This window comes from Protopterus annectens, chromosome 9.part0 (genome assembly GCF_019279795.1).
Source record: "Protopterus annectens isolate FY-2018-M chromosome 9.part0, PAN1.0, whole genome shotgun sequence".
NCBI classification, from domain to species: Eukaryota; Metazoa; Chordata; order Ceratodontiformes; family Protopteridae; genus Protopterus; species Protopterus annectens.
The window spans coordinates 1414936815-1414949978 of record NC_056743.1 but is presented as its reverse complement, the minus strand read 5'-3'; the positions used below and the strand labels follow the sequence as shown (position 1 = coordinate 1414949978).

Sequence of the window (13164 nt, the reverse complement as noted above, 5' to 3'; positions counted from 1 at the left end):
GTGTTCCTAGACTTGGATAAAGCATATGACAAAGCCATAAGAAAGCTGGTTTGGGCAGTTCTGGACTCAATGATTATGAACACTGTTTGGACTCACAGGAGATACCAGTGTGAGTAAATGTGCATCAGAGTTCAGCTCTGAGCCCACTGATGTTCATACTGGTGATGGACTACATTACCAAACAGGTGGTGGGAGACAAATCAACAAAGCTGCTGTATGCAGACAATGTGGCATTACAGACAGATTCTGAACAAGAACTTCAGCAAATGATAGGGGAATGGAATATAAAACTGAAGGAATATGGGATGAAACTGAGTACAAATAACACAGTTGTAATAGCAGTAAATAGAGGAAATCAGAAGAAGTTGAAAACTGAAATAGAAGGGAAAAAGATTAACAAGTTAACAGCTTCAAATATCTGGGAGGGTGGTTAAGGAGAAAGGAAGTCTGAATGAGGGGGTCAGAGGTAGAATCAAAGGGGCTACAGCCAACTGGCATAGCGTGCAAGGGGTACTTTGTGACAGAAGAATGACAAAAAGGCTGAAAAGTGAGATGTACAAAAGAGTGGTGCAATCAGTACTACTGTATGGTGCAATAACATGGGAGTGAAGGCAGCATAGCTGGGGAGACTAGAGGTGATGAAGTGCCTGAGATGGGTGATAGGACAAATACTGTGGGACAGATGAAGAAATGAAGGTATCAGACTAAAAGTCCAAGTAGCTTTAACAGTAGAGAAGGTAAAAAGAGAACAGATTGCACTGGTTTTGGCACGTGCAGGAAAGCAGAAGACATTCTGGTGAAGAAGATTTAGGACAGACAGGAAGAAAGCAAGTGGAAATGAGGGCATCCAGCAAAGAGATGGCTGGATGAACTGTGTGACAAAAGACCTGTCACATTCAATTATGACTGCTGAAGAAGGAAGGAGAGTGGCATTGAAACAAGATAGATGGTAAAAGTTGATGCAACTCTCCAACCCCATGGAGAAAATGAGAAAAAGGGGTTGATGATAAATGATGATGGTGAAGAATATGACACAGTATGCAAAAGTGACAATCATAAAAGTTCAAATCAGTGAATGCATTTTTGTTTAATAAACTGGATGCCCCTCTGGAACATTAACCTTTTTCCCACCAGAGAGAACTTGCTGAGGATCATGCAATATGTAATTAGAAGTTGATGGTATCTGCACCTCCATTTTCAGCCTTGCATACCAACACCTTAGTGTTACAATGCCCCATTCATTATCTATGGGAAGTCTAAATGGCAAGAATAATTCACTATTGCTAAAAATAGCAAACACTATCATAGCTGAACTTCTTGTACATCGTGTTGTCTGTTAGATGTTTCAGTGAAAAGTGCATTTCTCATTATTCTCTGTAACTCTGTTATGATATCGCTCTTCCTCCTTCTTTTGCTACTTCCCCTCAGCTTCCTCCTTGATTTATTCCCTGCTTTTTTGTACACCACTATCTTAGATGCACTCCATTCTTGATTTCATTACTTACACCCTTCTTCTCTCTTTCATATATTGTACAATACTCTTTCTCTATTTGCAGCGGTGGTACGGTGGTAGTGTTGTTACCTCACAGCAAGAGGTTCTCCTGTTCGTTTCTCGGCTCGGCTAGGGAGTGCCTTCTGTGTGGAGTCTGCATGTCCTCCCCACGGTTGGGCAGTGTTCGAAAGACATGCGTGTGTAAATGGGCGTGCCTTCGTTGAAGGTTGGGCGTCGAGTTGGCACCTCGGCGTTTTGTAAAAATCTACTGCCAATCATTAGGGGACCGGAGTTCTGATGTGGCGACCCCTTACCGGGAAAAGCCGAAAGACAAACAACAACAACTCTTTCTCTATTTTCATCACCCACACAGTTAACATTTAATTTCCCTGTCATTTATTTCCTTTCTTTCACCCTAGTACTGCTTCCCACCCTCATCATTTTTTTCTTCTCTCTTCACCTCTGTCTCCAACAAACATGTTTTAACCTTGCTTTCTTCCATGCTATTCACATAGTAAACATTTTATTTTTTATTTTTTATTTTACATTTGTTAACCGGGAGAGTCCGACTGGATACATGTCCATTTTCAGCGGAGGCCCGGGGAGAAAAGCTCCAAGTACATAACAGACATATGAACATTGTTAATGCAAAAAAAGGAAGATAGCTGAGTTCTAAATACAATATAAAGATACATCACATCTTGGGGAAAAAAAAACAACAGCAGCATATAAAAAAAAAAACATAGGTCAGTTACAAAGGCGAGGCGCCTTGTTAAAAAGCGGTTAAGGATAGTGAGGTAAGAGAAGGGTAAATGATAGTGGTTAATCAGGTTTGGAACAGGGACATTGCCAGAGAGTATTGAGATGGGGTTTAAGCTTTTTTGAATTGTAGGAGTGAGGGTTCTGAGGTGAGCATGGTGGGTAGGGAGTTCCACATTTTACCTACAAAGTTTGAGAATAGAGAATCCCCAGCAGAATTATTGGCTTTGGTAGTTTGAGCTAAGATCTTATTGGAGGGCGTAAAGATTGCAGGTTAATATAGGGGTGAATGATGTTTTCAGAGCTCGTGTTTTCTCTGGGTGATACAGTATCTGGTGAGCCGTTTTGAGTTGGTTGAAATGGAGTTGGCTGGAAAACTCTAACCACCCTAGTTGCTTCAAGTTAGTGCAGTGGTGCGTTCTAAAGGTGGAATTTGTGGCAAATCTAGCTATGTGATTGTAACAAGAAGCAAGTTTGTTAAGGGTTGTCTTGTTTAGGTTTGTAAAGAGGGGAGGCATAGAAAAGAGTTGATAGTAGGTGTGTGCTGGCAATTGTAATTTTAGCGTGAGGAGTGAGAAAGTGTTTTACTTTATAGAGAGAGCCAAGCTTTTTATTGACGGTTTTGATGGTAAGATTGAAATGGGTGTCAAATTTAAGGGAGTTATCAATGGTAACACCTAATAGCTTTGTGTGAGCTTCTGGTGATATAGTGATTCCATTGGAGGATGTAATAGAGAAGGTGGGGAAGAGTCTTGTTAGTGGGTGAGAAAGTAAGTAGTTTTGTTTTGTTGGGGTTGAGAACTAGTTGTCGACTTGAGAACCATTTTCTATTAGGTTGAAGGTGTCTTGGGTTGAAGCAGTGAGGTCTGCCAGGTTGGAGGCAGTGCTGATGATAGTCGAATCATCTGCATATTGAATGCATGTGGCATGGGGGTGATTGTGGGCAGGTCATTAACAAAGATGGTGAAGAGAAGAGGGCCAAGAATAGATCCTTGGGGAACTCCAAGTGTAACAGGTAGGCATGTAGATAATTTGTCCTGCCATAGAACAGCCTGTTGCCTATTGGACAGGTAGGAGTGGAACCATTTCAGCGTGGAATTGCTGAGTGATAGTTTTTTTAATGTATGGAGGAGTTGAATGTGGTTCACCATATCAAAGGCCTTGGAGAGGTCTAAGAAAAGAGCAGATGATAGTTTATTATTGTTTCTGAAGTTATTGATGGTATTAGAAAAGGATAGTAGGGCTGATGTGGTACTGTGATTTGGCCTGAAGCCATGTTGGGAGTTAGCTAGAATTTTATTTTTGGTGAGGTGTTCCATCAGTTGTTTGTGGACACACTTTTCCATAATTTTGGCCAGGGGTGAGAGTATAGCTATAGGTCTGTAGTTGGTTAGCTCTAGTGAGCTACCACCTTTATGGAGAGGAATAATGTAGGACATTTTCCATATGGAGGGGATGAAGGCTTCTGACAAGGTGTGGTTTAGGATTATGTAGACGGGATAGGAAATGGCCTCAGCTGCTTTTGCAGAAACTCAGCTGGGAGAAGGTCAGCTGCTAGCTTAGTGGGTTTTAGTTTTTAAGAAGAGATGTTATAAAGGATAGGGGTACTGGATTGAAGGTAAATAGATGATCTGATGTAGTTGTAGTATTCTGCTGGCATGGGTAGTGGAGTGGGCTGGTTGTTTGTTTGAATTGTGTGGCCAGGGATTGTATAGTTTCTGTGAAGAAACTATTGAATGTGTTAGCAATGTTTACAGGGCACTGTTGTTTGCAAGTTTTGGAGTGGGGTGGTTGCCTGGCCTGGGTGCAGGAGCTTGTTTAAGCCTGCCCAGAATTTTTGTGGATTATTAAGGTGTTTGTGTTGGAGGTGGAGGAAGAAGTTTTTTATCATTTAAGATCATTCTTTTAGTTTCATTTCTAAGTTGCCGGAAGGTTTGGTGGGAGGATGGGTCTTTAGAGGTACGCCATGTGACCCACATCTTGTTTCTAGATAGGATTTTGGATTTTGTTTCCTTAGAGAGCCATGGTGCGGTTTTGGTTTTAGTTCTAATGGACCGTATTGGAGCATGGGAATCTAGAATCTTGAGGAAGGTGGTGTTGAAGTAGATAACTGCCTCTTCAAGAGGAAGAGACTTGAGTATTGTCCAGTTGTGGGCTTTAAGTTCAGTTTGAAAAAATGGAGGCGCTGAATTTATTATTATTCCTGATTTTTTTTATGGTTGTAAGAAGGGGGGTGATTTTCTTGAATTTGATAACATAGGTGAGTAAGTGATCACTCATGTCCTCTGGGTGAGTACCTGCTGAGTACTGGTCAGGATCTTTATTAGTAAGGATCCAGTCCAGGATGCTGTCTTTGTTTTGGGGTTTACCTAGTCTGGTAGGAGTGGATATGAGCTGAGAAAAGCCATGTAGATTTATGCTGCTAGATGGGGAGCTAGATGAGAAGGAATTCCAATCGATGTTGAAGTTACCTAACACTATGGATTCCTGGGGGTGAGTTTGAGTTAACCAGTGGAGAAAGTCCTCTAAGGTTTTGTTATTATTGTTGCCTGGGGGGATGTAAATACATGCTATATTTATGCTTTTATGTTTGTTTGGTTGAAGTTTTACAAGTAAAATTTCGGCATTGTTTGTTAGGAGGGGTTGTGGAGAGGCAAGGGAGATTTGTAATGTATTTTTGTAGAGTATGGCTACACCGCCACCTTTACGAGTTATTCGGTCTGCTCTTAGTATATCATACCCTGGTGGGATTATCTGTGTGTCTTTCGTACTTGGTTTAAGCCAGGTTTCTGTGAGACATAGTAGGTCTGGGGAACAAGTAGCTAAAAGTGCATGTAGGTTGTGAATCTTATTGTTTACACTTCTGTTATTATTGTTTACACTTCTGATGTAAACATGGATCCTTACCGCTAATTTATACTCATCATTTTCTGTCTTCACAACAGGCCACCAACCCCTCATGGATTTTTGCTGAAACAGTGAAATTCTGTTTTGTGTTTTTGTACTCTTCTTTTTTCTTTGCGTAGGTTTCACCATATTGACGTTGCAGCTTCTGCTTTTCCTGGCTGGAGCAGGAAGGTTGCAAAGATTGAGTTCTAAAAATCCTTAAAGAAAGTGACACCTAATTAAAGTCATAAATATTATACATGATGCAAATGCACTGAAAAAACTCTTCTACTGCAGCTACATAACAAAACATTTTGTAATTTGTTCTGTTTTGTAAAATGCTTCAAGATTAATATTTGAATACTCTACATAATTCAGTAAATAAACAGACAAATACATGTATACACATCCCTCAATGTCTTTGTTCAAGAATCAAGGACAAAGACAAAAAGTAAAGGGGAACAAAGGCCCAAATTCATTGACAATTTTTAAATATTATTGCAATGCATTTTAAAAAGTAGTTTGCATCAATAAGCATTTACAGAATAACAAAATATGAAATTCTAATATCTGGCATTACTGACTGATTGTAAACCCAAGTGATTTGCAGAAAATTAAACATTATATGATGGACAAGTAAAAACCAGGGACAGTTGAGATGGATGTTATTATGCACTAAGTTTTGAAGAGGTGTTTGTTAACAGTAATGAGTTTACACAGTATAATCCTGCACGTTGTGCAGTATTATATATATATTCATAATTAGATGCTCTAAGCTAGAAATTAGTATTTAGCATCCCTCTGTCAGGCATGGTGGCTGATTACCAGTTTAGAAAATTCATAGAAGAGGAGGAGAAAAAGGTAGAGAATGATGCAGTTTGGGGAACAAATTGTAATTAAAATTACACACACACAGACACACACACACACACACACACACACACACACACACACACACACACACACACACACACACACACACAAACCTTGAAGATGCATTTTACAAAAGGAACATTTAAAGGTAGGTCTTCTAGTATAGCACTTGAATTCCCACTTGGATTCAAACAGTGTGAATGTAGAGATATGCCACCACTGGTTGTCACAAGGCCAGTAAAAAAAAAAAAAAAGATAAGGATAATCATTCCACATTTTTTTTTCTTGCAGAGATAGTAGTAAAATGGGCTGGGCGTGTAGTTAAGTGACCTTCCACTGGAGTCTCTAGGCATGCAAGAATTGTTTTGCTTATACATTCCTGGGGATACTGGTAGTCTTCCACTGACTGATTACAAGAGCTAGTGAGTGTCACAGTAGATGACTCTACATATCAAACATGCTCCCAGACTAATGGACTGCAGCCTTGCCCAGCTTCATGATTAGGTGAAATTATTATGAAATGATGGCTTAAATGGAGGCCAGGGTGGGGATGAAGGAAAAGCAGGCTCTGCTCAGTGTGAAGATATGTGAAGGCTGCCAGCCTAGCTAGACAGAATGTTGTAGATTTATTTATTTTATTTATTTTACATTTGTTGGCAGGGATAGTCTGACTGGATACATGTCCATTTTCAGTGGAGGCCAGGGGAGAAAAGCACCAGACAAACATACACACGAGTCATATACTCGAATAATGTTACACACAGTTACACTCACTTTTCAAACAAGCAAGATATACAATCTCTCATAATTACGCAAGTATACAGATTAACAGTTATGTCTCACGCTGAGTGTTATACGCCTTGATAGGTAAGGAGCTAGTCAGGATTGGAACAAGGACAAAGCCACTATGTCTTAAAATATAGTTTGAGACTTTTTTGAATTGAGTTAGAGAGGGTTCTAGGGTAAGATCTGCAGGAAGGGAGTTCCAGGTTTTGCCAACAGAGTTGGCAAACAGAGAGACGCCAGCAGACTTGTGGGTTTTAACTCTTTGAACCAGCAGTCTATTGGATGAACAAAGTGGCCTGAGGCTACAACAGAGCCTGATAATGTTTTTAAGTGCAGATATATTTTCAGGTTGATTGAGTACTTTATAGGCAACTTAGGAAATTTAGGTTATGGCAGTGGTGTGTCCTATATGCTGTGCCAGTGGCAAATCTAGCAATATGGTTATAACAGCTAGAGAGTTTGCTAAGATCAGATTTGTTCAAGTTGGTGTATAAAGGGGAGGCATAGACAAGGGTAGAGAGTAGATGGGAATGGGCAATAGCAGTTCTGGCAAGTGGAGTAAGGAATGGTTTAATCCTATATAGTGAACCATGTTTTTTATTAATGGTTTTAATAGTGTAACTGATATGCATATCAAATTCAAGGTTATTTGTCTACTATTACATCTAAGAGTTTAGTATGGGCATCTGGGAAATAATAGTGCCATTGTTGGATTTTATGGTGAAGAATAATGAGGAGGAACTATGAGTGGGGGGGGGGGAGTAGCATCAGTTTTGTTTTATTAGGGTTTAGGATCAGGCATTGATTGGAGAGCCAATTTTCTACTGTGTTGAAAGTATCCTGGGTTAACGTCATCAGATTAGTTGTTGAGTTAGCTGAACAAATCAGAGTGGAGTCATCTGCATATTGAATACTGGTTGCATTTGGGATGACAGTGTGGAGGTCATTAATAAAGATAGAGAAAAGAAGGGGTCCTTGTACAGAGCCCTGGGGGACACCTAGGGTGATGGGTAGAAGGGGTCATAGTTTATCTTGCCATAGGACAGCCTGTTGTCTACCACAGGATTGAAACCACTGGAGAGCATATTTATCTAAGGAGATAGCCTTCAGAGTATGGTATGATAATTCTGTCATTTGTAAATATTAATATAAGCCACAGGCTTGTTCTCTTAAATGGAAAAAAATTGTGTTAAATGCTGAACGTCAAAAATGTAACAACAGTGCACTCTGCTGGAAGAAAGCTGATAAGTCAAGCCTTATATGACTGTTTGATCTCAACTCAGAGCCATGGTATCTGAACCAGCAGATTCTTTCTATTGGTTTGAGACCAGAGTTAATTGCTAGATTTTGCATATATAATGTCTTTAATTAAAGTGGTTTCCTGACCAGGTCCAAGCTTACTAAGAAATGTAAATGTAGAGCTTCTGTTAGCCTGGGGGAGAGAGAGCATTTTGGATTTTGTCTAAAGCTGAAAACTACTCACCAGTACTCTACTTTGCTCTATATGTAAGTTTATTTAGAACTGTGATTGCTCTTAGGTAAAGACAGAAAATAGTAAGTTTATTCTAGCTATTTTCTGTTTTGACATCAGAATTATTCTACTGTATTATTTTAAACATTTTCCTGTGATCTCTAAACTCTTGACTAGCACTGTGCAGGAAGAAGTATTGTCTTGCATTTCTATTATTTATCATTAAATATTTTTAAACCTTTCAACTGTGGCTGTTTTGTGTAGAGATAATTTAAGCTCTAGAGTACACTGAATGCATATAGTGATACTGGCCAAGCCATTCCAATAGCTTTAGCCCAGGGACACGCTTACTATTTGGATAATAATAATATTGCACAGTAATAACTGGACACCGTTTGGTAAGGGCCTTATTAGTAGCTGATATTAGTCGTTGGTGGCAGTGATAACTACCTTATAGCCTGGCAGAACGGGGCACAGTTGGAGAACCTGTGCCAACCTTACCCAAGAGTGTCTGTGTGTTTGTACCTAAATAAAATCTTAACGTGTGTGTGTGTCAGCTACATGGGCAGGGACATGGAGCACTGGTTGGACAGAGAGGGTGCTGGAGGTTTTAGCTTGACCACTAGGCTGAGATCTACACCATATAGCTGTGCCAGTGGGGAGTGTTATTGGGGATCTGGAGAGAAAAGGAGATACCAGCTCCAGACTGACTGTGATGTCTGTGTGCTCTTAAGGGAAATTGTACTTTTCTGTGTGTGTATTTGTTATCCTTCCCAGTGTGGATGCTCCTCACTGGTGTTAGTGGTGAGGATTGAGGCTCCTTGATTACTGGGCCAGTGCATGGGCATTACACTCAGCATAACTGACTTATGCAGAGACACAGATGAGTGTGTATGGATTATGTCACTAAAGTTTTTTTTTTCACTGAAGTCTAGCTAACAGTCACTTAACTACAATTCTGGTATGGTGATAGGACTCTAAAAAACATTCTCTGAGGGGTTATACCCTCTGCATCTCCTAATATAGTACATCTAAATCCAACACCATAAAACCATGAAGTTATACTGATTGCCCCAAAATTCACATTTGTTTCCTCACTGAATTGACTCCCCTTTCACAAATCAGATTCAGCAACTTTCTCGAGTCTTGGTGCAAACAACAGTCATACCATAAACACTGGGCTACAAAAAAATCCCTTCAAAATATTTCACTTGAAATGTGGTTGTCAACACAGAAAAAAATTGTAATGATCAGCTTAACAAAATTAAAATTTATTAGCACACACTGGAATTAAAAACTGGAAGAAATATTAAACTTAATATCCAAAGGTAAATCACTGCAGAAGACAAGTACTCAGACATATTCTAGATCAAACACATATATCTGGCATAATAATTTAATTCTAAGATGTTTCAAATATGAAAGCTGTGTTTTGTGGTAATGGTCAGTGATACTAAATCTATGGAGAAATATTAAACTTAATATCCAAAGGTAAATCACTGCAGAAGACAAGTACTCAGACATATTCTAGATCAAACACATATATCTAGCATAATAGTTTCATTCTAAGATGTTTCAAATATGAAAGCTGTGTTTTGTGGTAATGGTCAGTGATACTAAATGTACAGAGAAACATGCATGAGCGTGCACGCACACACACACGTACACACACACACACACACACACACACACACACACACACACACACACACACACACACTCAAAGAGGCAATTTTTTTTTGAAGAATATGAACAGGTTTAATTTCTGCCAAGAAAGCAATCAACAAACAATGGCAACTGTTACAGGTATGTATTCCTTTTGGATGTTATTTAATGGCTATCTTGTTAGTGTTATTTTTAGGCTGGTTATGTCGCTTCATATGCCACAATCAGCTTAGTCAACATGTTGTATGACCGTAGCAGATGTACTATAATCCAGGGTCCACTGTGGCATTATCAGTTGTTGTTTGTCTTACGGCTTTTCCAGGTAAGGGGTCACCACAGCAGAACTCTGGTCCACTAATGATTGGCAGTAGATTTTTATGAAACACCGAGGTGCCAGCTCAATGCTCAACCTTCGATGAAGGCACTCCCATTTACACATGCATGTCTTTCAAACGCTACCCAACTGCGGAGAGGACATGCAGACTCCACACAGAAGGCACTTCGAAGCCCAGATGAGAATCGAATGGGAGAACCTCTTGCTGTGAGGTAACAATGCTACCGCCGTACCACCGAGGCATGTGGGTACTGAGGTAGGGCACTGATCCCAATACACATATTTTCATACCCAGCATGGACTGCAAAACTAGACAGTAAGTAGTTTAGGCCAGAAGCCGTTTTTTTGGTGGGATTTAGTAAGCATGTGAAGAAAACATGAATAAAAGAGGAGCATATATAGGACTAAAATAATTCAACAGTATACAAATAGTATTGAATATGATCTACTTACACTGTTGAGTTGGAGGGAAGGAAAAATGAGTTAAGAATGGTTGGTTATAACTAGAAAGGGAAAGGTAATAGAATGGGAAGAGACCAAGAATTTATTTGGACTGCAGGTTAGGGATTACCTTCCCTATCAAGGATTGATATCAGAGTATAGGCAAAGAGAAAGAAATAGGGGGCTCCTGAATGAAAGACCAGCACTGGTAGAGTCTTTAACAGAATCTAGAACAGAATCTGACATTAAAAAAGGAATAATTAGGAAAGCATATAAAATACTGCATGATAATTATAAGAATCAATCAGAGGAGCTTAAAAAGGATTGGGAAGAGACTGGATAAGCAATTCACAAAGAGAGAATGGGAGGATATATGCATATCTCCAAATGTGCAACTAAATCTAAAAGATTTAGGATCTTCACCTGGAAGTGTTTGCATAGATATTTTTATACCCTAAGTAAACTCCAAATATTTTTTCCTCGGGTGAACAGCAAGTGTTGGAAGTGTGATGGGCAAGAAAGAGGTGGCTGGGAACATATTTTTTGGGAGTGTAATGAGCTGTCAGACTTTACGGATTCCCTGCAGACCACTCTGTCAGAAAAGCTGGGTGACCAGATTGGATTGACTTGGTAGATGATTTTTTTAAGTTATGATACAGAATCAGAATTGCCTAGACATAGTAAAGCCTTGCTGAGTCTAATTTTGGTGGCTGCCAAAAAAGCAATTACTAGAAAATGGAAATCAAAGACTAGACCAGCTTTACTAGAAGTAGTGAATATATTAACAGAGATAAAACAACTGGAATTGGGATCTTAGAAAAGGTAGGGAGAAAACTACATAGGAAAAAAATGGAATTGTGGGAACAATATATGCAGAGGAGGAATGGGGTTTAAGAGGCAGGATTTGAATAAGCCATATAATGCTTAATTGACAATGACTGGATAGATTAAAAGTGATGTATAATGTTTACAACTACAGTTGTTTCAGTGGTGTCTGTGATGTAGACTGTTTGCAACTAAAGTGGCGCCATGTTGTTTGTTTTTCATTTGTATAAACGTAAGATTGCATATGCCACATGTGAAAATTTAATAAAAATGTTTGATGGGAAAAAAAAAATGAATGGTTGGTTAAGTTGGGAGAAATGATGGAGAGGGACAGTCATATAAAAAGAGGGTAGGAAAAAGGAAAGACGAAAGGGATTTGTTAATGTCTGTTGTCAACAGTAAGAAAAGTATATGTTGTTGTACTGCGAAATGAACTAGTGGAGAGAGTTTATTCTGGGTGTCTTTTGATGGTGCAGTTGCATCTGGTGTATTGTGAGTAAGATGATTCCTGGTATAAACAAACTATAACATAAGTAAGACACTTACTGTCTTAAGAGTAAACTAAACACCCCAACCTTGAAAAGTGAATTTAAAAAGATTAACAAAGAACTTAGAAGCTGCGGTGGTGGTGCTGCGGTAGCATTGTCGCCTCACAGTAAGACGTTTTCCTGTTCGATTCTCAGCTAGAGCGTCTTCTGTGTGGAGACAGGCATGAATGGGCGTACCTTCGTTGAAGGTTGTGCGTCAGGGCTGGCAACTCAGTATGTAAAAATATACTGCCAATCATTAGCAGACCGGAGTTCCGCTGTGGCGACTCCTAACCAGGAAAAGCCGAAAGATACAACATACAACAACAACAAAGAACTTAGAAGCAAAATCAAACCTTCTAAAGATAAGTATAAACTAAATACTGCCACGCATGTAAAAGACAACCACAAGGTCTTTTATAACTGTCAAAAACCTTAGAAGCATTAACCAGCACTGCTCTGAGCTAAAACATAAGAGCAGTACATACTTATCCCCAGATGACACAGACAACATTTTAGATGACAAATTCAGTTCTGATTTTGCACCCTTATCTCCAGTGCTTTTTTGTAAACAAAATGGTGGTGGTATGCATACGTTGTGTTTGGGTCAACACCCCCCCATCCATATGCAGTCATACTAGTGCTCCATTACTTGGCTATTCTTCCCCAGTTGCCATAAACACTGTTCAAAACTCTCAGTGTGCATACTGTTTTCTGCTTTACTTCTACAATGATTACAGATATTTAGATTTAATATAAAACTTTTACTTCAAATTTTATAGCACAGTCACTGATAGACATTTGCTAAGCAAAGCAATACAGCCTCACATTGAAAACAGACTTAGCATTAAAATGTCTCTGCCTTTGAAACTCACATTCACTGAAACAGCACTGAAACCCACATTCAAAGAAAATGCATCTGGCCAGTGGCAGACTAAGTTTACTTTTAGGCTGTTTTCAAATCATAGGCCCCTTGCACACATTTTTAGGACCATGCAAAAGTTCTTTGATTCACCTTTTGGATTGTAGTAAATTATAATATATAATAATTAAATTATTTCCCTTGCATAATACAGCACCACTTTTTACAGCGTGTTTTTAATTT

The 13164-nt window shown here is 39.2% G+C and overlaps 1 protein-coding gene across 1 annotated transcript in view; it reads right to left on the bottom strand.

Annotated features, from left to right (window-relative positions):
- Window positions 1-4448: 4448 nt before the first annotated feature.
- Window positions 4449-13164, bottom strand: part of LOC122810691 (myoferlin-like) — a 1883765-nt gene continuing 1875049 nt past the window's right edge. The window contains 2 exon segments of the mRNA XM_044082260.1: window positions 4449-4454; window positions 5159-5355. Coding sequence (XP_043938195.1) covers window positions 4449-4454; window positions 5159-5355 — 203 coding nt within the window.